This window comes from Poromitra crassiceps (assembly GCF_964638095.1).
Source record: "Poromitra crassiceps genome assembly, chromosome: 17".
NCBI classification, from domain to species: Eukaryota; Metazoa; Chordata; class Actinopteri; order Beryciformes; family Melamphaidae; genus Poromitra; species Poromitra crassiceps.
The window spans coordinates 18,774,880-18,801,474 of NC_139635.1; the positions used below are offsets into that span (position 1 = coordinate 18,774,880).

A 26,595-nucleotide genomic window follows, 5' to 3' on the forward strand; every position below is an offset into this window, starting at 1 on the left:
GCTCTGTCCCTACCTCCTCCCCTTCCCTGCTCTCTCCTCCCCCACATCTCCCATTCCCTCCCCACCTCCTCCCTTTCCTTGCTCTCTCCTCCCCCACATAGCCCCGCTCTCCCTACCCTGCTCCCTCCCCAACCCCTTTTCCTGCTCTCTCCTCTCTCCTCCCCCACATTCCCCCTGCTCTCCCTCCCCTGCTCTCCTTCCCCACCTCCTCCCTTTCGTGATCTCTCCTCCCCCACATTCCCATTTTCCCTCCCCATCTCCTCCCTTCCCTGTTCCTTGCCCCCCCCCAACATTCCACCCCCCTTTTCTCCCTTTCTCTCTGCCTTTCTCTGTCATATGATTGTTCAATCTTGTTATTATTACTACTGTAATTGCTACTGTTGTGTCAGCTAGACTTAGCTAGACATATTTTCTGTGAAGTCCTCTGAGACATGCTTGTGAATTAGGGCTATACAAATAAACTTGACTTGACCTGACTTGACTCAAATGCATTAAAGTTTGGATTTTTTTAAATTGGCTCGCTCATTTAATGCAGTGATGCAAGATATAGTTTGAGTAGAATTCTTTCTTCAGCACTACAATATCAATGGATATTATGTATCTAAATGCATTTTCCAAGGTTATGTAGGCTATATATTTAATTTGTGTGACAGTTCAATTTGTATATTTGATTTGATCGAGCTTTCAATGAAATCTTTTATTTTGAAAACTCCCGACCGGAAGTCGAAATGAAAATGATTGCATGTTGCTCACTTTATCCAACGCAGCCAGCCGCAGTGAGTGACCCGTTATTAACAACAAACGGGCCTTTACCGGGGGTTCAGCTTCCCCAATCCAGCCTTCCATACACCGTCATCATCCTCATGCACCGACTCGTGTTTCTGTTCGTGGCCGTGGCCGGAGCGCCTGTCCTCGGCCTGGCCCCTGGCCCTGGGCTCGGCCAGCAGCCCTGCCTCGCCCCGGGGCAGTGGGAGGGCAGGTCGGTGCAGTACGACCACAGCACCGGCAGGAACACCCGGGCCGCCGTGTCCTACGACGCCCCGAGCCAGAGGATCCGCATCCTGCAGCAGAACAAGAAACACACCCCGTGTCAGAAGTAAGCGCTCGGTTTATTATTGTGGTACATAGCTACATAACGTTATTCATAGCCTAGGCTTTGCTGCCCATTGATTTCATGAGGCAAACAACCATTAGGCCAAAATATCCATTATATTCTCAGAAAAGCATTCCCCCCCCCCCCCCCCCCATTAAAATAATACCCTACCTTCATCAAACAAAAATAAGCTAAATTTTCTGAAAAACTTTGATTTATGATTATGATTATGATTTATGGCCTCCATTAAAAATACCCTTTTCAATAAAGCATAAATCCTCCTTTAATATCATATTGTAATCACAGCAAATACAGAAATCAGTTAGCCTACATTTTCATAAAAGCAAGGATTAATGTATATGCCTTAACTTAACCCATAATTGAAAAACCATAGGCATATTGGCATCGGTTCAATCCCCGGGACCGGCAGGATAAATCAGAAGAAGCAGCGCTTGCCCCTCCCTCATTGCCGCCCACCACTGAGGTGCCCTTGAGCAAGGCCTTTAATCCCAACCGCTCTCCCTTTCAAAGACCTACAACTTAAAGTAAACCAGTTTGATAACGCTTCATATGCTGTGTTGTGTGTGTACACCCTCATCAAGTTTTACATCGGCATACAAAAGCATGTGACCATTAGGTGGATTGACCCTCCATTATTGATTGAGCGTAATGAAGTGTGTTTATGCAGCAGTGACCCTGCGTTAGAGGCACAGTGACCCTGCGTTAGAGGCACAGTGAGCCTGCGTTAGAGGCACAGTGAGCCTGCGTTAGAGGCACAGTGAGCCTGCGTTAGAGGCACAGTGACCCTGCGTTAGAGGCACAGTGAGCCTGCGTTAGAGGCACAGTGAGCCTGCGTTAGAGGCACAGTGAGCCTGCGTTAGAGGCACAGTGAGCCTGCGTTAGAGGCACAGTGAGCCTGCGTTAGAGGCACAGTGAGCCTGCGTTAGAGGCACAGTGACCCTACGTTAGAGGCACAGTGACCCTGCGTTAGAGGCACAGTGACCCTGCGTTAGAGGCACAGTGAGCCTGCGTTAGAGGCACAGTGAGCCTGCGTTAGAGGCACAGTGAGCCTGCGTTAGAGGCACAGTGAGCCTGCGTTAGAGGCACAGTGACCCTGCGTTAGAGGCACAGTGACCCTGCGTTAGAGGCACAGTGACCCTGCGTTAGAGGCACAGTGACCCTGCGTTAGAGGCACTGGCAGGTCTGAAAGGCGAGGTTGGGAAATAGTCCCCGGTAAACAGAGACAAAGCTTGCTTATCGCCTCTATGACTGGTGCTCTGCAATGTGTTATATAATTACCGTTTCATCACAGAATCATCATAGTCTACCTCACTTACAGTAAGAGTAAGAGAATAGGTGTGTGTGTGTGTGTGTGTGTGTGTGTGTGTGTGTGTGTGTGTGTAGGTGTGTGAGTGTGTGTGTGTGAGAGAGAGCGAGAGAGAGAGAGAGAGAGTGTGTGTGTGTGTGTGTGTGTGTGTGTGTGTGTGTGTGTGTGCGCACGCACACGTGTGTGATATTAGAGTCTGAGGTGGGCTTAGATCAACAATACCACCCAGGCCAATATGGGGATCAATGACTCAGCAGATGAGGCCTGCTAAGAGTTTTCGAAACCAACGATTGATTGGAATAATATTAATAAACTGATACAGTCAGTAATGAATCTTTTTGTGTGCAAATGCTTTGTGTGCTTTGATAATGCATTATTATTATTATTATTATTATTATTATTATTATTATTATTATTATTATTAGTATGTATACATTTATTTATTTATTTAAAAAGGATCCCCATTCACTGATGCTTGTGGCACCAGCTAATATTACTGGGGTCCAAAATATACAATACTATAATGCAATACAATACAATACAATACAATACAATACAATACAATACAATACAGCCTTATACAACATTACATTAGTGTGACGTTTACATGTTATTAATCAGATACACAAACATCTTGTAGGTGTAATATTTAACACATTTGCATTTTGGGTTATGCTACTTACATTGTTACACACTATGTAGGCCGGACTGGACTATTGATCAGCTGGCTGTTAATGTGTTCTTAAATGGAATTTGAAAGAGGACTTATTATTAGATTGACGTACAGTATGTGAAGGGGACAGCTAATTCCAGTGACTGATGGCACGATAGATTTTTCAAGGCGTTTGATTTTGGACCAGGTGAAATACTTTATTCATAAGGGCTTGTTTTATAGCGTTTAAAGAAAATAGGCATTCAAATGTGTTTAATCTTTTAGCTGGGAAAACAACCAGAGAGAGAGAGAGAAAGGGATTGTCCAAAAACAATTGCATTACATTAATTATATATAACTTTGATTCAACATAGGTATCGGGGGGAAAGTACCGTTATTGGATATTGGTACCAGCAGAGATGTGACCAAGTCAAGTTTGCTTGAATCCCAAGTCAATCTCAAGTCTTTAGGCAACAAGTCTTAAGTCAGATCCCAAGTTTAAAATTTAGATTGTTTATAAGTCAGGCCCAAGAAAGTCAAGTCTATGTCATTAATGTCAAGGTTAAATTCTAAATGCAGAACAGCAGGACAACTCAGAACAAATCATGAGTTCCGTATATCTATTTAATACATTAAAGCAAAATTAATATCTTGGACTTTTTATTGCAATTTGGTTTTAATAGGATAAAAAGTTGGTGACTTTAATTTCTATAATCAGTTTCAACGTCAATAAATTCATTCATTCCATACATGTACATTTCATTTATACAAACTTTAGAAACCTTTTCACGTCATCAAAATCAAGTCCCAAGTTACCAGAACCCAAGTCTAAGTCTCAAGTCTTCTCTTCATGCATCAAGTCAAGTGTCAAGCAATTAAAATGATGTGACCCGAGTCCCCACCACCTCTGGGTACCGGTACTGAAAACGTTCAAACGGGCCGTGTCCCCTCTCGTCCCTCTCGCCGCAGGTTCTTTGAGTACATCTACCTGTACCAGAGCATGGTGATGTTCCAGATCGACCAGAAGACCAAGCAGTGCTCCAAGGTGGCCCTGACCGAGGCCTGGGACCCCTTCGACATCCCGGACAACTCCACCTTCGAGGACCAGTACTTCATCGGCGGGCCGGGGGACATGGTGGAGGTGCAGGAGTGGTCCGACAGGAAGCCGGCGCGCCAACGTGAGTCTGAGGAGAACCCCGGGTTGTGTCTCTTCCTCTGTGATGTAAAAAGCAAAAACAAATCAGTGATTTTGTGATCCGTGATAAAAAAGCAAAACAAAAAACAAATCCGTGATTCTGTGATCCGTTGCGCTGCCTGGGACTGGGAGAGGAGACTGGAGAATTGTGTTGAGTTTTCTCTCCTTTCACTGCCATTGTCTGGAGTAGAGATGTAACGGTATTAGAGCCCAACCAATATATCGGTCCACCGATATTATCGGCCGATATTGGCCGATAACGGTATCGGCCGATATGTTGGCCGATATTGCAGATATTTTTTTATTTTGTATTTTTTAAGTTATAGACAGCATGTTGTGTATATTTGATCTTTTTTCTTAACTCGAGTTCTATTTGTTCTATTTGTGGTTTTGTATTTCTAGTTATTTATAATTATTAAATTCCCAGTGAAGTTTACTGTTTCATTGCATTGATTTCATTTTGGACAATACAGTTTATTGATAAGCTGTAAAATATCCTGCCTACATTACATATCTCAAGTCATGTCAAGTTATATCTTTGTCAAGTGTTTGATATTTGAGGGATCATTGTAAAAAAATATATATATTATGTGTATATATAAGAATATCGGCCGATATATCGATATCAGAATTTTTTTACTCCTTAATATCGGTATCGGCATCGGCCTCAAAAATCCGGTATCGGTCGGGCTCTGGTATGAAAATTTCACATCACGATTATCGTGACCAAAATTATCACGGTTATCGTATTATCACGGTATTTGTAAAAAAATTGCTGAAAATGTTCAAAAGGTACTGAGAGACTCACTGAAATCATTTTACAACGTTTTATATTGAAAACTAAGAACTAAAAAGGATTGATACACTGATTACACTCCAAGGCTGCACGTTTGCATCTGGGAGACTGTTGGCAACTTTGGTTGATGATGGACAGTATTTACCATGTTTTTCAAAGCACTGTAATCATGGTAACACGGTAATCACGGTACCACGGTTTTAATGATAATGAAAATTTGAAACGGGTCCGGTTATTGTAAGGAATTTGATCACAGTTATCATTCAAACCGGTTATCGTTACATCCCTAGTCTGGAGGAACAGTCTGAAAATCACTCTTAGCACATAAATGAACAAGAACAAAGCAGATTCTGGCAATTAGCCTATTTCACTTCCCACCCAATTGACCCATTTTGTGTCTAAAAGGCAGGAAGTAAAACAGGTGCAAGCAGGACATTAATTAGGGCCCTGGAACACCTAACTGGATTGGAAACCCTCATTAGTGTTCTGCTTGAACCTGTGTTACTTCCTGCCTTTTAGACACAAAATGGGTAAATTGGGTGAGAAGTGAAATAGGCGAGTAGAGATCCAAATTCCCCCCCCCTTCCGGTCGGGCCCTACACGCACCAGCGTCTGAAAAAATACGAACGGCGGTGAATGGCGAGAGACAATAATTGTTTTGATCCCGTTTGAATTGGCCTTTTTTTTCCACAGCAGCCATTTTGTGTCTAAAAGGCAGGGTAAACACAGGTGCAACAACCAAAACATTAATGAGGGTTTCCATTTCCAATCCATCTAGGTGTTCCAGTGCTGTGGCCCTCATTAATGTTTTGGTTGCAGTTGCACCTGTGTTTACCCTGCCTTTTAGACACAAAATGGCAGCTGTGGAAAAAGGTCCACTGTGCCATCTTCTTCTTTATCTTTTTTTTTTTTATCTTTATTGTTTATTGAAGCAGGGACAGTACACAATAAATATATTGCACCAGAGATAGCTAAAAGCTAATTTGCATCTGTAGTCCCTGGGCACACAGAGTCCTGTGCGCGCACAGTACATATCAAATACAGCAATTAAAGGAAAATCCTAATGTCTAAACATTGAGGTAACACATATGATATTTGTCAATTTAAAAGACAACTGTAAGTCAAGAAAGTCGCAGTTTGTCATAAAACTGTTGCACTGTAAGTTAGAAATCAGAAAGACGACATGAGTGAGGTCTCTCCCAACAGGCCACGTTGGTGTTGGTGTGACGTACAGATGGTGTGAGATGAGGGATGTAGTTGATTGAGCGGTTTCATACAAAACTAAACGTTAACGTTTCAGTTTTACGACAAACTACGGCTTTCTTGATTATGCAAAGTTATCTTCATGGCACAGTTCATAAGGTCGTTTAAAAAAAAGTCATTGTCTTTCACCCTTTTCCACCACTCTTTTTTTTTTACACTGGTGCGTGCTGAAGCAGTAAGTGACACACACTTTGGCTCTCTCTCTCTATGTATATTTAAAAAAAATAGTCATGGTGCGGAATTGTTTTTGTTTTTTCAGTTAAGTGTAACACTGAAATCGGGTCAGAGAAAACTTATGCTGATGGAACAAAGGAAGTAATTATACATTTACCAATAACTGTAAATGGTTGAGAGAGAGAGGACTTGTCACTTGGCACTCTTTACCTTTATTTAGAAATGTAGACATCTCTACCATCATTGATCCTTTATTACATTATTATAATATGGTTGAGTGGGTTCACTTACACTGACTCTGTTATATACAGGATATCCCTTGTTTCTAGGCTGCAGCTTGCATATTTTGCCGTATGATTCAATAGCTGTATTCAAGAGAAATTGCACGGGATCAACTTTAGGTTAATGTAATTGTAAGATAAGCTTGTATCTCTTCTCTGTAAGAAGTAGGGTTCTCCAGTACACAAACACTTACAGTATAATAATATAATCGTGCTTGTGGGAAAACACCAGCACATTGTATGTTACTGTCTAAGTAAGAGTTCTACTCAAGTTCTACACGAAGAAGAAGAAGAAGAAGAAGAAGAAGAAGAAGAAGAAGAAGAAGAAGAAGAAGAAGAAGAAGAAGAAGAAGAAGAAGAAGAAGAAGAAGAAGAAGAAGAAGAAGAAGAAGAAGAAGAAGAAGAAGAAGAAGAAGAAGAAGAAGAAGAAGAAGAAGAAGAAGAAGAAGAAGAAGAAGATCTCTGTCAAGCTAAGCATGACATCTAATGGTAAAAAGCATGCTGCTGAAATGGCCATCTGCCATTGGCTGATCTTTGGTATAGACTACAACAGGTGGTGACATCACGTGGGTGGGTTTAGTTCCTCTTTAAAGGAACTGTTTGCCCACAAATTAAAATTCTGTCCTACTCCCCCTCATGCCAGTTGAAACACAGGTGAAGTTAGCTCCTCCCCCTCATGCCAGTTGAAACACAGGTGAAGTTAGCTCCTCCCCCTCATGCCAGTTGAAACACAGGTGAAGTTAGTCCATATAACACACGGGGAGGTTACCAGCACAACTGGAGAGAAAACCGCTCACCGTTGACTTCAGTTGTACTGTACAATGGTGTCAGTGGTGACTGGTTTTCTCTCCAGTTGTGCTGGTAACCTCCCCGTGTGTTATATGGACTAACTTCACCTGTGTTTCAACTGGCATGTTTTGGTTCAACTGTTCCTTTAACTTCATCATTCATTGGTATCTCTAATAATAATATTTTAGAGTCTAAAATAAGCATGATCCAAGTCGGTAAAAGTTGTGTGTCATTTTGCCAATTGCGGACCGAAGCCCCGGCATGTTCTGGGGCGGCTGTATAGCTCAGGAGGTAGAGCGGGTCGTCCACTAATCGCTTTGGATAAAAGAGGTCGGTGGTTCGATTTCCCGGCTCCTCCAGTCTGCATGTCGAAGTGTCCTTGGGCAAGATACTGAACCCCCAATTGCTCCCGTCGGTGTGCCAGCACCCTGCGTGGTAGCCTGCCGCCATCGGTGTGTGAATGGGTGAATGTGCCTACTGACTGTAAAGCGCTTTGGATAAAAGCGCTATATAAAAGCAGGCCATTTACCATTGACCATGTTCTCACTTTAGAGCCAAACCCTCCAGTTTGTGGTCCCAGCTGCAGGGTAACGTCCCGTGTGTCTCTCCCCAGATGAGAGGTGGGTGGGGGTCTACACCCTGAAGGACTGCTACCCGGTGCAGGAGACCTACACCAGGAACAGCAGCGTCACCACCTCCACCCGCTTCTTCGACCTGCAGCTGGGCATCAGCGACCCCAACGTCTTCACCCCGCCCCCCACCTGTCAATCAGCCCGGTCGCACAGGATGGCCGAGGACCACTGCTGAGCTGACCTCTGACCTTACATGTTGTCTTCTAAAAGGGATTCTTAGACATTGTTAGTCTGGTGGTGTAGAGAGTTTGATAGCAATGTTAGCATTCCTTATTGGAACCAATAGGACTTGCTAGCTGCAAACTAGAACAAACTAGCTAATCCCTACTGGTATCCGTTTCATTAGGAATGCTATCTGACAACCTACATGGAGAAAACGACTTTTTAGCATTCTTAGCCTTCCTCAGTCCAAGTTCCAACTAATGGGAATTATAGCTTTCGGCCAACCCCAGAGTCTATCAGTCCGACGCCTAATATAAAGACTCTGGGACAGATGGCCGATATTTTGGGGTGTCCGGTGTTGAACGGACGTCCGCGCCAAGACTTCCGCTTGCGTCATTGTGTAGAGTCCGATGACGTCTCATATGCAGCTATATTATTATTATTAGCCGAAATTCCATCTGGACCTAAAACACCGACAATCGATCAGCTCCAACTCCGTTCTCGCGTCAATCGGACGGCAAACAAAGACCGCAGCGCACGGAAGAGGAAGTCTTGGGGCGGACATATCCGGTCAACACCGGAAACCCTGAAATATCGGGATCCTTTAAAGTGTCCAGCTGTGTCTCTGAACCTCTGAAGCCAGTTTGGCTGATTTCACATCAGATCTTCACTTTTTGGGTCATTTGCCTTCTGATGATCACCGACTACAGGTCATACTGTTACCCTTCTGCTCAGGCGTGGACTGCATAATCGGGCACGTCGGGCAAATGCCCGGTGGCCTGGCCTGGCCTGGCCTGCAAAAAAAAAAAAAAAAAAAAAAAATTGGTGCCCGCAGTCAGGCCACTCACTGAACAGCAGGCCAGGCGCCGCCTACTGGTTTACTAGTGGTTTTATTACTTTATTCAGGGTTAAAGTGGGTGCATCTCATTGTAAAATTGGACTCTGCCCAAATTGGGCTTCAGACGGCCCAAATTGGGCTTCAAACGGCCCAAATCTGGCTTCAAACGGCCCAAATTGGGATTCAAACGGCCCAAATCTGGCTTCAAACGGCCCAAATCTGGCTTCAAACGGCCCAAATTGGGATTCAAACGGCCCAAATCTGGCTTCAAACTGCCCAAATCTGGCTTCAAACGGCCCAAATTGGGATTCAAACGGCCCAAATCTGGCTTCAAACGGCCCAAATTTTTCGCCGCCGCCCTTCGGACGCCGGCACGCGTGTCGGCCCGTATCGGCCTGGCCTGCTTGGTATCTAATGCCCGGCCTGAATTATGATCCCAGTCCGCCCCTGCTTCTGCTTATTTACTCGACATCACTGCTCCTTTTCATTTGAAAGTTATCTGTGTTGAGATCGTTTTGAAGCAGTGTTGTGATTTACTTTGCACTCATTTGAATTGCTACTGAAATTCAGGTTGAATACAGTGTGACTGTTGTGGCTTGTATGAGAGAGAGGGAAGGCTGTTTTTGTATTGACGATTTGAAGTGAAGAACTGTCCTGAAGTCCTGACACTGTTCAATAAAGCTTGAATACTAAAGTTGACTGATATGAGAAATACAGTATCAACATGTTTGTGACAAACTGACAAAAAATTCTCCCAATTCCTTAAAGTTGGTCTCAGCATCTTTGTGAATAGGGTTTAAGAGGAAACTGGACTTTTAGTGCTATTTAGTAGTTTTTTGTTTTGTGAATATGGCCAAGGTACTGGCTCTCTTACGAAAACGTCTGTTTGAAATACCACATAGCCTGCACACGTGCCCATTTGAATGAAGTGATCATAGTCCAAAGACACAGTCATGTGCAGTGTTGGGGGTAACTCATTACAAAAGTAACATATTACATGCAATATATTACTTTTAGCAGTAACTCAGTAATGTAACTTATTGCCAATAGGATTTCAGTAATATTATACCACTTTGTCAAGTAACACAAGTTACAAATTGAGTTACATTTTTTTTTTAAATCAAAACACATTTAAATAAAGATACAATCATTTCCTAATCAAATTGTGTGTTTTAGATATAAAATATATCTAAAACACATATATATATATTTATATTTACATATATACATTTTTTTAACACTATAGATGACAATAACAAAGTAAAAGGATAACATTTAGAATTTTGGATGGTTTACACTGACTTCAAGACGCTTGAAACTATTTTTCAGGATGGTTCCGGGGCGGCGATCTACACATACAGTAATATTGTAAAGTAACTTATTACTTTAAAATGGATAGTAACTCATAATATATAGTATATTACATTTTGTAAAAAGTAACTTGCCCAACACTGGTCATGTGTGATCTTGCTTTAATTTAATGGTCAAGATTTTCTGGCTGAGAAAACTGCAAACAAATTGATATGCAATCACCGGAACGATATTCTGTAGCCTGTCAAATGAAATAGGAATCCCATCATCCAACTGTTCTCAGAATCAGACATTAAGAAATGGAGAACTAGCTACAGGCCTATTAGCCTATTTCGCCTAAGAAGTTGATTTCAAAATTCTTAATATTGATCCATTCAATGAACTGCTAAGAGTGAGCACTCTGAGTGACATTTAATGTCGATCACAATAACTGTTGCATCTGTGATACTAGAATTGAAACTACAGATCTACTCTGACATTCTGGGATGCTTTACATACATGACTGGCTGGCTGTCAACCAAAATACAACGAGTCTACTTGCTGGCCTCCCAAAGAAGAAAATAATATTGTATTTGGTATTAAGGGACTTGATATTGAATATTATTTATATTATAGGCCTATATATATTTATATATATATTATATATTTATTTATTATATTTTCAATGGAATGACGTTAGAATTCAGTATCTGCAGAAATTGGCGTCCTCTGTAAAACTTTGGGTTGCCAATAGTATTTAGTACCTCTGTTTGTGAAATGCTAGTCTGCAAGCCCAAGAGCTGCTGCCCTCCAACATGGCCACCAGAGGGCGCGCTGCGTCATGGAAGCCCTCTTTAGTATAAACTACATATCCCAGAGTCCTCTGCGTCTGTCCTGCCCCCCCCCTCCTTCCCCTCCTGTAACTGACCACGTGAGGCTACCTCCATCCTGTCCGAGGGGAAAACAGATGACTCGTCTGGTGCTTGGTTGAAATCCTCCGCGACAGACCCAGCTCGTCTTCCCCAGGACCGAAACCACAGACCCGGGACAGATTACACCGACACAGACCGCTTGTTTCTGGAAGGTAAGGGCGCTTATTATGGAGACATTACCCGCGTTTACTGCACGGCTTCCTGAAACACCTCGCAAACGAACTGCGCGGATGCTGGTAAACATCTTGAATTGTGCATTCCATTAGCGTTACCCTACCATTGCAATTCTGCACACTGCAGTGTGTGACTTTTGTTGCTAAAATTGCTTCCAAAACGCCCCTTCCTCGCTTTAATTAAGCCGGACGAATGAGTTAAAAGGCGCCTCCTACGTTGTTGTGTGGCTGTCACATTTTTGTATTGTAAAGAGCAGCTTCTCTTTAGGTTCCTTAGTTAAATAAACACAAACACTTTCACTTTCTGTGGGATCAGTCATTGTTGTTGTTCAGTTGTAAACAAGGTTGCAAAGAAAGCCGCATTCGGTGCCTTTAACTCGGCTACAGTGTAGCATCAGTGACATCATCTGCTGCACTGATGTAGCTGCGCGGTACGGGACAGTGTTTCCTGCAATTATTAGCCGATAGACAGGAACCTTCCACCACCATCACATCAGAGGTAGATGGACCTCTGACTGTGCAGAATACTGTTGATTTCTGAGACACACATCTTTCCGGTGATACCATCGACTACTAGAAAATGTAAACAACCACTTACAAAGTCACATCATAGAATGTGGATGGAGGAGAACTTGTGAAACGGATGGTCTCTCTCGTCATCTGTGATCATCACTACAGCAGAATAGCATGGGGCTGATATCAACCACCGTTCATTTTTCTGTCCCACAAATATGTATTGTCACATTTCTGTGCCACATAGAATTTTGATTGATATTATCATCCCATCTCTCCTGATTGAAAAACGGATTATCTGACTAATGGTGGAAGCACCAACCCCAGCCAATCATCGCGAATGTGCAGGCCTTGTATTTCTCGTAGCAGCTGAAAACCCCACGTTGTCTTTGCTGCCTCGGCTGCAGATGTGAGAGTTAGCTGGTCACTCTGCCACTTCCTCCCGTAAAGCCTTGAAACCCGCGCGCCGTGCGGCTCGCTCCGCTTGTCCAGTTCCGCGTCCCACTTCCTGTTCTGCTTAAACCCGGTTGAATCAGAACGCTTCCAAGTTCAAGTTCAAGTTCAAGTAGTTTATTGTCATATGTATAATACAATGTATAATACAATGATATTCTTTATGCTCTGAGCACCCTCAGCCTTACATACACAAGGACATGGTCACAAAGACAGAAAAAGGGTGTAGACCTACATAATTATGTAGGCTACACGTGATACAGACATGTCTGTACACAGTACATGTAGACATAACACAAACCACGATACAGTACAGTACAGTAATGGTGCACAACAAAGTGACAGTGCGTTGCAGTGTGTGTGAGTCAACTGTTCAGCAGCCTGACTGCCTGAGGGAAAAAGCTGTTACTGAGACGGGTGGTGTGTGATTTGATGCTCCGGTAGCGTTTTTTGGAAGGGAGGAGTGAGAACAGGGTATGAGCGGGGTGGCTGGTGTCTTTGATAATGTTTTTGGCTTTCATTTTACAGCGAGTGGTGAAGATGTTATGGAGGTTTGGTAATTCTGTGCCGATGATTTTAGCTGCTGTCTTCACAGTCCTCTGCAGCAGTCTGCAGTCCTGGGCGGTCAGGTTGCCGACGTACCACACTGTGATACACCCTGTCAGAACACTTTCTATGGTACAGCGATAGAAATTCACAAGGCCTTTGGTGCTCAAGCCAAATTTCTTGAGGCGCCTCAGAAAGTACAGTCGCTGCTGTGCCTTCTTGAGGATGCACTTGGTGTTGAGAGACCATGTGAGTGTGTTTGTGATGCGTGTGCCCAGGAATTTAAAGCTGTCCACTATGTCGACAGATGACCCGTTGATGGAAATGGGGGTGTGAATGACTTTGGACTTTCTAAAGTCAACAATGATTTCTTTGGTCTTATTGGTGTTTAGAGAGAGGTTGTTGTTTTGGCACCATAGGGTTAGATCTTCTATTTCTCTCCTATAGGCCCTCTCATCACCGTCGGTTATTAATCCAATCACTGTAGTGTCATCCGCAAATTTAATGATGATGTTATTTCCAAATCTGGCGACACAGTCGAAGGTAAACAGAATGTACAACAGAGGACTGAGGCAGCAGCCCCCAGCCTCGTCTCCAACTTCAGCTGACACCGCTCCAGCAGGAACAAGATAGGGATGGGCAATATATCGAGATTGTATCGATATCGTCGTGATATGAGACTAGATATCGTAATATTTCTTATATTGCGTAATTGTTGTCTTTTCCTGGTTCTAAAGGCTGCGTTACAGTAAAGCGATGTCATTCTATGAGCTTACCAGACTGTTGAGATGAGATGAGATGAACTTCATTGTCCCCGAGGGGAAATTTGTCTTGGGCAAATAGTGCCGTACAACAGCCACATATCGCAAGTATCGAGGTTTTGACACAATACATACAACAGACAGGAAAAAAACACATCCAGCATACAGTGTGGTCCCTTTCCAACATGCGCTTTCCACTGGGAAATTGTGCCAGCTGTGTAATATAAAAATAAAAGACAGCAAACACTGGTTAGTTCAATTTGGTTCAACCACTTCATCCTAATGACATTCTAAGCGTATTGCACAGTCATTGTGGGTTTATTGCACAACCCTCATTGCAATTTCCCATATGATAAAGTAAAAGAATTGAAGATAAAATAAATACAATTTTTGGAGGTACAAACCTCACCTCAAGAGCAGTAGGGCACTCAACTAAATAAAACCAGAACTCAGTATAAGACAGTACAATAGAGAGTTCTGCTTTGTTTAAAAAAGAATTCAGCTCTACTGTTCTCGCTGTTCTATTATTTGCCTTATAGGGAAACGTCATGATGCTGTGACTGGTAGGAGAAACTCAAGAAAGAAGAAAAGACTGACATTGACTAGTAAAGTGGGGTTTATGCTAAAGTCAACTCCAGGCTTGAATTGGACAAACCGTATACTAATGCTGCGTCCCATTCAAAGTCGGAAGTCAGAAATTGCCAATTAGAAACAATGTGTGTTCTGTTTTAATGGATTTAAGCTAATGGGATACATTGTTTGTTTGTTGTTTTTACCCCGCTAGCCGGACGCTTCTCGCTCATCATTAGCGCCCCGGGGGGACCCACTTAAAGTCGTAAAAATGAACCCAACGGAGCCCAAGTGGCGCGTGGGTCAGAGTCACGTTTCACACTGAAAACATAACTTGTCTGAGATGACAGGCTGAGAGGCGGGCCATAGTAGCATGTCGATGATTTGATTTGACTGTTCTGGGGACTGGATTGGGCTTTGGCCAATCCTGGCATGGTCCGCCCCCCAAATCGAGTGGGATTCAGCTCGGCGAGCCGCAGCAGGCAGCCACCTGCCTTTGTGTTGCGGCGCGGAGGTGTGCAGCCCGTCGGCCTGGAATCTCCGAGGGGCGACCCCTGACAACCAGGCTCTCTGAGGCGCGCGCCAGTTACGCTATTAAAGGAGAATTTCGGGTTTTTTTACCTGGAGTCCTCTCCTCACATTAATTATTATCTGACGACTCACCCAGTGTTCTCCGGTGCGATTTGGAGCGTCCTAGGCGTGGTTGTGATCTAAATAGTGTCCAAGCCAGTCCTTGAATGCGCTCCGTCGGGGCCACATGGCAGCGTGCTGTTACTCCATGTGAATAGACAGTTTTCTTCCTGTGTTCTACCCATATGGTCATTATATGATCCCTAAAGAAACATCAGACTGCTAATCACCCCTGGGCTATTTCCAGTAGTCTTTACCAGGGAGACAGGACAGAGGCGCGAGAGATATGAGCGCAGGAGCTGAGCTTCCGCACACAGGCCAGCCGGCAGGAAAGTCTCGCGGGACTTGACGAGAGTTGGTGACACTGACCACGAATAAGGATGAAATCCCTGGTAAAGACTACTGGAAACAGCCCGGGGGTGATTAGCAGTCTGATGTTTCTTTAGGGATCATATAATGACCATATGGGTAGAACACGGGAAGAAAACTGTCTATTTACATGGAGTAACAGCACGCTGCCATGTGGCCCCGACGGAGCGCATTCAAGGACTGGCTTGGACACTATTTAGATCACAACAATGCCTAGGACGCTCCAAATCGCACCGGAGAACACTGGGTGAGTCGCGTCAGATAATAATTAATGTGAGGAGAGGGCTCCAGGTTAAAAAAGAAAACGAAATTCTCCTTTAAATACAAGTGTGGGGGGGCAGTTAGTGTAAACACAGTGCGTCGCTGTCCGTACTGCACCCCCCCCCCCCCCCTCACTTCCTGAATGGTATTGCATTAACTCATTGAATGCCAATGACGACAGCTGTCGTCAATTCAAATACTGACGTAGAGTGCCAAAGACGACGATTGTCGTCAATTGCGTTTTTTGACGGTGGGACGTGGATCAATCCCTGATACATCTCTGGTACAACTATTGTAGCTATTGGAGGTCTATAACCTATTTTACAGAACCCTTAGGTGGCGACAGTGCTCTCCACATAACAGAAAGGCAAGGAAAAAACAAAGAAGAAGTCGTTATGGAAACGGAAATCGCATCGCATCCGTATGCATCGATATGCTGAAGCACGTTACTGCAGCTGTGCCTGCAGCAGCCAATCTGCTCCCACAATTGAGCCGCTCCGTGTCGGTTGCGACAGCACATCTGCACATCCACACCGTGGAGTTGTTATTATTCTCAACTGGAAGCATCGTTGCCGGTGACAAACACACGCGGAACGCTGTAAAAAAGCCTGGCTGTTCCGCACCCTTCACTGTGCGCACAGCAAACTCAGCAGAGAGCCACCACAGACAGGAGGAGGAGTGTGCAGTTGAGGCGGGGCGGGGCGGGGCGGGGGGGGGGGGGGGGGGGGGGGGCACGCAGAGCAGCACGCAACACCCAGACAGACCCAGGCAGCAGGACAGGATTGACAAACGCAAGCCAGAATATCCGATACCCACCAGCAGCAAATCAAAACCAGCAAGAAGCTGCAACCAGCAGCGCACGCAGGGGCCAGCGCTGCTGGTTGTAGCTAAAAATATTATTCTGCCAAACAAAATTCCCTGGCCTAAACTGTTTTATTGAAGGAAATTATTTTTGAGGTGTGACTACATTAGAAAAGATTAGCTTCAGAGTCAGTGATGTGCTTGAAATGATTAATTTCACAAAAGGCCAATTATCTCAGCTTCTAGAAAAAAATTGCTTTTTTTGGATGAATCAAGCTATCTTCTCCGGCTCATAACTAAAGAACGGAAAATGGGATCAATAAACTTTTTTTTGCAGATGATAGAATAGAGTCTCATCGTTCTTTGTGCGTGTTCAGTGTTTACATAGTAATATCACACAATATTCTGTGGGCCTCGAGAAATCACTGAAAACGCTCTGAAACTCTGGCACTGGGGAGCGTCCGTTCTCCAAAAGTGGCTGGCACTCAATGAGTTAAGGACTTTTTGATGTAAAAGACATAAAAGTGGATTTTAGGCAACAAGTTGGAAGCGGCGACATCTGTCGCTATCTAGAAGAGGATGTTGGGCATCAGATATCGTCTTCACTTCAAGTTTCTGGCTCAGGTAAATCATCTTTGAAGACGTAGCCGCGAGAGCGGAAAGGTGGTCTATGGGGAAATGCTAAGTGGGTCCCCGGGCGCTAATGCTCAGTATGAGCGAGAAGCGCCCGGCTAGCGGGGTAAAGCTTAGGACATGCTCCAGGAAGGCAGCGCGAGGCGGAACTCCGCAAACCGGGAGCGCACTCCCCGCTCGGGCCGAGGTGTTCATAATCAGAGCGCTGCTCGGAGCACCGCTGTTTAAATAGTACAGTGAATGGCCCATGATAAAGTCAATGAAACTCAATTAAAAGTCAATGGAATGCCATTATGTTCTGCGGTTTCACTGTCAAACGATCGTATCGGCACAGGAATAGAATGGTGTCCACCCGCTATGCCGACCACCCGCAATGCCGACCTTAGGTTTAGGCGTGGGGGGTGGGAGAGGTTAGGTTTAGGGTTAGGGTCTGGGGGAGGTTAGGTTTAGGCGTGGGGGGTGGGAGAGGTTAGGTTTAGGTTTAGGGTCTGGGGGAGAGGTTAGGTTTAGGCGTGGGGGGTGGGAGAGGTTAGGTTTAGGTTTAGGGTCTGGGGGAGGTTAGGTTTCGGCGTGGGGGGAGGTTAGGTTTAGGCGTGGGGTCTTGGCGAGGTTAGCTCCAGGCGGTCCACCGACACGCTGCACGCCGCCTCGCTCAGCTGGTTCTGCCTGTGGGCTATCGGCATTGCGGCCTGTCGGCACATAGACGCGGCACCGAATAGAATCGCCAATCCTGTTTTTGTTGAATGTAAATAGGCCTAGATCTGTCTCAACACAGCACATTACTTGAAGTGACTAAAAACGAACAGTTAGAAATCAAAGTTGACCACGTGGGTCAAGAAATGTGGTCAAAACATGGCTCAGTGTAGCCTACTTACTTCTTCATTTCTCTTCCTGTCTCCCATGGATCTATTGTCTCCCTGCAAAGCGGAGCAGAGTGGTGCGCTGCTAGAAAAATCTGGGGCCACGCATTTACGGCGCTGCGGTGGCCCCGCCCCCACCGCCATGACGTCGTCATATTGGCCGCCCGCACGGCCCTCGCGGTTGGAAGCGCGCGTGCAGTATTTGCCGCCCTTTAGGGGGTTTTGACTGTTTTCCCCACTTTACCAGAGTCACAAACAACTAAATGCCTTCAGACCAGTGGGCAAGCCCACCGCCCCCTTTCCCAGGAAGATGCGGAAGTCTTTGTTTAAGCTGTAATTCCTCGAATGACCACTTGGGCTCGGGGGCAGTAGGCAGATCCCCCCCATGTTAAAATGCCCGACTTTGTAACGGGATCAAACATCTTTCCAGTTAGGGGCGAAACACGGTTTTGGTCTGTGTAGCTAATTTCACCTTTTCATATAACAACTGTAGGGGGGTCAATTTGTATATAACTCGCCAGTTTGGATTAAAATAGATGATAGAAAAGGGGCTGATTGACAGCCAGGTCACCTGTCCAATGATCAGGCAGCTTGCCGATCACGGACCAATAGCAGGCGGAGCTATCAATCAAGATGGTGACGGCCACCGTTTGAACTCCGCCAGGGAGAAGAAATGTAATGGATAGCTACGTCCATATTATTTCTGTCTATGCTTCAGACAGACATTTTGTATGTATTTGGTGTAGTCTGAAGTATGTCACCACAGCAATAGGCTATCTCGGCTCAATTGGTGCATCAAATAACATAATCGTGATGGGGGGGGGGGGGGTGTTTGTCCAAGCGTCAGCGTCTGAGGGGAGGCCCACAGTCTCAGACTTTGAGAAACCCCTGGTGTACAGAGTTGAAAAAGTGTGCGAATGTTAGGAGAGATGTGCTCATGATGAGAGTAGCATCTTTGTATATTTGTAGCCATAAACATCTGCTAGTGCGGTGACAATAACATACTGTATAATACGGTATATCATATCCACCTTATTTTTGAATGCCCCACTGTAAAAAATAATTGTGCGTACAAGGTCCTGTTTAACGTGACTATTGTTGCAGCTTGTCATTTCCTAAATGGTATTCTACTTGATTTGAAAAGATGGCCACCTACACTCAGTCTCTTGTACCCTGGCTGAATTGAACATAACTTGGTCAATAAGTATGTAACATACAAAATAAAACAACCCGTAATATCTTAATTTTATGTAGAATGCAGAGGACATGTAACTGTTTAGTTAAACTTGCATTCCAGGAATATTGTGCTCTTAACACATTGACTGCCAGCCTTTTTTCAATGTTGTAGGTAGGTTCTGCCAGTTTTTTTTTTGAGGATTCTAGGCTCATTTTACAAGAGCCGAGGATTCTTTTCTGTTAGGACTTCGTGAACACCAATAATCTAAAAAGAACTAATAGAATGTGTGCTTTCTCTGTCTAAAAGAGTTAGTTTGTAGAGTTAGTAGTTATGTAAGCATTAGCAGTTGAATACAGCATGGTTTCAGCATCAGAAAAAATATTCAGAGATAAACGGCTTTTTGTGAAATTCGATAGAACAGTCACTTTAACCATTCATTTTTGGCATCAGTAAGACCTAAACAATAGTTTTGAACAGTAATTTCCTCCATAACAGCAGGAAACTCCCCTCTGCTCAACTCCTCCCTCCGTGGGCGTTCTTCTTGGCTGCAGCGCCGTGTCACAAGCACTTTCCTACCTGTGCAAATGCACTTTCTCATACTCTCGACCTCTCAAATAAATTTCTGAATAGAAATTAAATTACTCTAAATTAGAGCGAAAAAGAAACAAAAAAGAATGGGTTGAAAATCCCATTCTAAAAGCCTTTTATGGCTGTTTCCAATTTGGTGCTATTTTGCAAGGCAAAATGGCCTGCTGCACCACAAGCTTGTCACCAGTCTCACTGCCCCGCTGCCGCTGTGCGGCTGTGCCTGGCTGTGCCTGTCTGCGTGGCCGCTCCCCGAGGAAGCCCGGCTGGACTCGCCCGCCTCCCGGAGCCCTGGCCGAGAGCTCCGATGAAGCCCCTGCGACTCTGGTCATATTTACGCTGCGTGCCTCAAAGTGTGCTCCATCCGCAATCCACCATGCAAGTTTGCAATCCCGCACCGCCAGCAATCAGCGCGAAAACGAAAGCGCCTCCGCCAATCCATTTTCATGAGAATGGAAATGGATCACACTGCTTTTTGCTTGCCTTCCTCCTTCCTTGTCGCCACTTAGTGGGTCGGTGGAATGGGTTGTACACGTTGTACACGTCCAATACTTATATAAGAGATGTAAAAGGGTTAGATGCACATCCCACCGTCAAAAAAAAAAAATCGATGCCAACAACGTGTTAACACGTCGCTGGCAGTCAACAGCTGGATTCTGAAAACGTGTTAACACGTCGTTGGCAGTGAACGTGTTAAAGGAGAATTTCGGTTTTTTTGAACCTGGAGCCATTTCCTGGCATTAATTAAGATTTGGCCACTCACCTAGCGATGTCTGCGGCGTTTCTGGGCGTCCTAGCGTTGTTTTGAGATCAATATCGTCCAAGTCAGTCGTAAAATGGAGTTGATTTGGGGCCAAGTGGAAGCCTGTATTTCCTGCATCTAAATAGCTATTTTTCTTCCCGTTTTCGCCAAATATCGGCGTAATCTGATCAGTCTACATCCAGCAGAGTAATATTTCACCCCAGGCTGTTTCCTGGAGTGCACAGGGATCCACTACAGGGATCAAATTACCTCAAACGTGATCTAGGTCACCAAGTCTCGTGAAGTCCCGCGATACTTCCTGTCGACTGGCCAAATACAGGCAGGACGCTTTGCGGTCGTGGTTTTAGCGTAACCTATGTGGGGTTTGGCATAACCTTCGTTCTTTCGAATCCCACATAGGTTACGCCAAACCCCACATAGCTACGCTACATAGTTACGCTAAAACCACGACCGCAAAGCGTCCTGCCTGTATTTGGCCAGTCGACAGGAAAGTATCGCGGGACTTCACGAGACTTGGTGACCTAGATCACGTTTGAGGTAATTTGATCCCTGTAGTGGATCCCTGTGCACTCCAGGAAACAGCCTGGGGTGAAATATTACTCTGCTGGATGTAGACTGATCAGATTACGGCGATATTTGGCGAAAACGGGAAGAAAAATAGCTATTTAGATGCAGGAAATACAGGCTTCAACTTGGCCCCAAATCAACTCCATTTTACGACTGACTTGGACGATATTGATCTCAAAACAACGCTAGGACGCCCAGAAACGCCGCAGACATCGCTAGGTGAGTGGCCAAATCTTAATTAATGCCAGGAAATGGCTCCAGGTTCAAAAATACCGAAATTCTCCTTTAAGATGACGTTAGTGGCTCGAGTCTGTTTCGTCCTGAAACCCACATAGGTTGCGCCAGGCGTAACCTATGTGCGATTCGAAATAACGCATCTGAGATAGAAAACATTATGAATATAGCCACGTTATAAACAACAAACTAACGCTGGTGATCCGTATGGAAACAGTGTTACTCGAAATGGTTCAAAGTTATATCAATTTGGTCATTCAGTGGCGTTTTACTGCCATGTAACATAACTAACTAGCAGCTAATATTAGCCCCACAGCAGGCGATTACCCATGAATGCACTGCGCTCTTAAAGGGATATTTATCGGCGAGATTTTTGCCAAGCTGGACCTGATTAGTGATTTGCTCCGTTCGCCCAGACGGGTGTCAAGCTGTCAGCAACAAGGCTGGGAGGATCACACCGGAAGAAGCACCCATCATGCAGATCAGGCAAAAATGGCCGCCAAAAATAAGGTGGATAGACTATTATATTAGTAAGATATGTTGTATAAGCTGGATTTGTAAATAGGGCTGGGTTTAAAAAAATCGATTCTCTGATTTTTTTATCGATTTTTATTTTAATCCTTTGATATCGATTCATATGTCCAGAGATCGATTTTTTTTATTCAATTTTTATTTTTTTATTTTTTTAAACAGCCTATACTATTATAGGCTGTGTGTGGTAGTTGAAACATAGTTTCAAGTTGACGTTTATTTATGTTTGTAGTTGAAACAAAAGCATAAATACTGTAGGCTACATAAATGGAAATGTTTGATCATTAATATCTACTTTTAGAAATTATATAGGCTGAAATCAAATCACTGTGCATAATTGTGAAAGTGTCTTTATTGACAGATGAAAAGGCTGTTATTTACCCTTTGTCACCACCTGGTGAGTAAGTGTAACTAAAAGCATTAAAATTGACAACCAGTCCGCAACTTTTTTCCCCATGTATCTACCGTCCTTGGTGCAAAAAAGGTTGGGAACCCCTGTGTTACATAACTGGACAATCATGTAATTCAGGTTACAGCTCAAAAAACATGTTTTAGTATGACTAACCAAATTGATATTGAAATTAATCGAATCGAATCGAATCGGGATTAATCGATTCGGAACCTTGTGAATCGGAATCGAATCGATTCTTGAAATTTGAACCAACACCCAGCCCTATTTGTAAAGGTCTCCTGGAGTTTCGCTCCTGTGCTGCAACTGGCATCACTCGGTCAGTCTTCAGTCACTCTGAGCTTGTTAATGTTTAGTCACAATAAAGTGCGTCTGCCTGCTGCAGCTATGAGGAAACAGAGTGATTTACTTACTGCTTTATTATCTAATGTCTGATCGTGAATAATTCACCCATTGAAATAGTACAGGAGTACCAGTACCTGTCAGTGTTGGGGGTAACTCATTACAAAAGTAACATATTACATGTAATATATTACTTTTAGCAGTAACTCAGTAATATAACTTATTACTTATAGGATGTCAGTAATATTATACCAGTTACTTTGTCAGGTAACTCAAGTTACAAATTGAGTTACATTTTATTAAATCAAAGCACATATTTAAAAAGATACAATCATTTCCTAATCAAACTGTCTGTTTTTATGCAAATAACCACTATAGATCACAATAACAAAGGAAAATAATAACATTTAGAATTTTGGATGGTTTACACTGACTTCAAGGCGGTTGAAATTATTTTTAGGGATGGTTCCGTGGCGGCGATGTCATTCTGCTGCTGCTGTTGTTTTGGTAAAAGTAATGCAAAAGTAGTGTATTAAGTAACGAGTTACTCTACACATACAGTAATATTGTAAAGTAACTTATTACTTTGAAATGAAAGTAACTAGTAATATGTAGTATATTACATTTTGAAAGTAACTTGCCCAACACTGGTACCTGTATATATATATATATAATATAATATATATACTAGTACAGGAGTACCAGTACCTGTACATATATACTGTATATATAATATATATAATAGTACAGGAGTACCAGTACCTGTACATATATACTTTATATATAATATATATAATAGTACAGGAGTACCAGTACCTGTACATATATACTTTATATATAATATATATACTAGTACAGGAGTACCAGTACCTGTACATATACACTTTATATATAATATATATAATAGTACAGGAGTACCAGTACCTGGGCACTGTTATTGACAGTTAACTGACATGGAATGCCAACACCAATGCCAGGTCTGCAAAGGCTCAACAACGTCTCTACTTCCTAAGGAAACGTAGAAGTTTTAAAGTGGACAGAACTTTGCAGATACTGCTCTCTAAGACCTGCATCCAGAGTGTGCTGACCTTCTGTATCCAGTGTTGTTGGGGTGGAGCACTAAGTGTACAGAACAAGAATAAATTAGACACGGTTGCCAAATTGGGAGGTAAGATAACCGGGGTACCAATGTGCAATATTACCAACATGTCAGACCAGTACTGGCGCCAGTTGCACCAACTGGTCTTACACTGGTCTTAAGCTAAGTTGGTCGTAACTTTACGACCTAACAGCTACGCCGGTTGCACCAAGACGGCTTAAGCCTTCTTTTCACTACGCCCAGGCGTAACTCTTACGCCTGGTCAGGAGGAGGCGTAGTGCCTGCCTGTAACAGAGATCTCCGCGGAGACCTTTTTGAGTCCTTACCGTCATCGTCGTAACACAGCCAGTTCTCCGTCTTTGAAGCACGATGTTAAGATTATAACTAACTAGTTGTGTGGCTTAGCCTTCCCAAATGTTGCCGTTCATTTTTTAGAATTTAATACATAGAATTGGGAACGTTACATTCAATTTCATTCAGACTGTCTGTCTGGCTCAATCGCCGCCATTTTCCCCCCGGAGCGAGGGAGGGTGGGAGGAGTGTAGTGTAGTGATGCACTTACAGTAGTGGCTGATAGAGCGTAGTGGCACAGTGGCGCTCCAAGCAGGTCGCGAGGCACATTTTTGCAACATCATCCAATCAGGGTGCATTCCCTGGCAATTCACATGGACGCGCATTGCTACGACCGGCGTAGTTAAGACCAGACGTAAGCCGTGTTGGTGTAAATCCACTCTAAAGTCTGGTCTTAACTAAGACCGACGTAGGAGTTGCGACCAGGCATAGTTAAGACCGCTTGGTGCAACCGGCCCCAGGAGATTGGCACAAAAGATCCTAGCTGATCCAGTGCACCCTCTATGGTCTGCACTCTTACCTTCAGGGCGAAGGTACTGTATGTATGCCCTAAGATGAGAACGAAACGAGGCATTACGTCCTTCGTTCCACGCAGCATTCAGCTGCTTAACAAGTTTTCATCATTTTGTTTTTTGGGTTTGATCTTTTAGCCCTTATTGATCATTAGGGGTGGGGGGAAAAATCGATTCACCTAAGTATCGCGATTTTTAATGTCACGATTTTTTTAATCGATCTTCTATTCCAGAATCGATAATCGCAAAAAAAAAAAAAAAAAATTATTTTTTTGGGTGCTTGCAGTCAGGCCACTCACTGAACAGCAGGCCAGACGCCGCCTACTGGTTTACTAGTGGTTTTATTACTTTATTAGTTAGTCTGAAGTAATAATTACACTTCAGGGTTAAAGTGGGTGCATCTCATTGTAAAATTGGACTTCAAACGGCCCAAATCTGGCTTCAAACGGCCCAAATTGGGCTTCAAACGGCCCAAATTTCACGCGCGTCGGCCCATATCGGCCTGGTCTGCTCGAATCGGGAGATAAGTGAATCGCCACAGCCCTATTGATCATGCACCTAGTGCCTTTTTGATTGGTCATGAAGTGTGATGCTTTTCTTTATGATGTATGTGCATTATGCTCATGTTTTCTATTATATGTGTGTCTGTCTGTCATGTTCATGTTTTTTTGGGCTCTCTCTCTGTGCAGAGCAAATTCCCTGAGGGGCAATAAAGGTTTCATAAACTTTCATTCATTCATTCATTCATTCATTCAATACAAAATAAATCATTGATTTTTTTTATCAAGGTGAAAAACAGCGTGCTGTGCTGCTGTGGCCAATGGAGCTGTTTACAAAGCACATTTCACACTCAAATGCATACATACATACAATCTAAATGCATCATTGAGTTCAAAACAACAACAACAACAACCACTTCATTTGATCCTGTAAATGTTGAGTAACTCGCTCGTTGATTTGTAGATTAAAAATAGTCTTTGGGAGCAGTCTAAAGCTGTCATCATAACTGGTTACACAGGTCTAAACAGACAACTGGTCCTTTCACACCCTCAGTCAGAAGAATCCAGTTCAACTGATCAGTCAGTCCCAAGTATCAAACGGAGAATACATGTCAGGGTGGGGGGAAAATATCTTCAACCAACTGCATGGAACAGCTGCTCCCAGGCCTTACGATTTATTTATTTATTATATATACAGTTATATTTTATAGTTATTTTATAGAACTGATTGAAAAAAAACATGCTGTGCACTTGCACACACACATACGTGCACGCACGCACACACACCAGCTCAGTGGCCTTGTGGTCTGAGTGTCCACCCTGGGACTGAGACTGGGAGGTCGTGAGTTCGATCCCCGGCCGAGTCATACCAAAGACTATACAAATGGGACCCATTTGCCTCCCTGCTTGGCACTCAGCATCAAAAGGGTTGGAATTGGGGGGGTTAAATCACCATATGATTCCCGAGCGCGGCGCACGCTGCCGCTCACCGCTCCCCCAGGGGATGGGTCAAATGCGGAGAACAAATTTCACACATTGTGTGACAATCAGTGGGACTTTACTTTACTTTACACACACACACACACACACACACACACACACACACGTGCGAGCGCTGTTGCACCCCTTTTGACGGAGCCTGCCGACAGATTTTCGATGCAAGTCGAAAGTCTGTCTCGAGAGATCAGGTCAGGTGTCATATCAAACAAAACTGATTTTCAAATAGTAGTCCTTACCAGAATAAACTCCCGCACACTGTCTCCACATGCAATCAAAAGTTTAATAAGAACAACGTTTCGGTCGTGAGAGACCTTCATCAGATTCATCAGAGAATCTGATGAAGGTCTCACGACCGAAACGTTATTCTTATTAATCTTTTGATTGCATGTGGAGACAGTGTGCGGGAGTTTATTCTGGTCCTGTGTCGGGTTTTGCCCTTCTCCGACGCACCTGTTGAGCCTAGGTGTGCAAAAGCTTTTTTCCCTTCAAATAATACTCCTTAAAATGTATTATGTCACAGTTTTCAAATACA

At 43.8% G+C, this 26,595-nt stretch overlaps 2 protein-coding genes across 3 annotated transcripts in view; both read left to right on the forward strand.

Annotated features, from left to right (window-relative positions):
- Positions 1–863: 863 nt before the first annotated feature.
- On the forward strand, positions 864–9,063 carry LOC310791691 (mammalian ependymin-related protein 1-like; the record flags this gene model as incomplete). Its single annotated transcript, XM_083653346.1, has 3 exons — positions 864–1,096; positions 4,042–4,250; positions 8,184–9,063. The coding sequence occupies 3 exons, from the start codon at positions 864–866 to the stop codon at positions 8,375–8,377; spliced, it is 636 nt and encodes a 211-aa protein (XP_083509472.1). The 3' UTR covers positions 8,378–9,063.
- A 2,372-nt stretch (positions 9,064–11,435) lies between these two features.
- LOC310791771 (STARD3 N-terminal-like protein) overlaps positions 11,436–26,595 on the forward strand; it is a 46,846-nt gene continuing 31,686 nt past the window's right edge. For both annotated transcript variants that reach the window (XM_083653426.1, XM_083653427.1), the window contains exon 1: positions 11,436–11,576. The gene's annotated coding sequence lies outside the window, so the exon portion shown is untranslated. The remainder of the gene's footprint in view (positions 11,577–26,595) is intronic.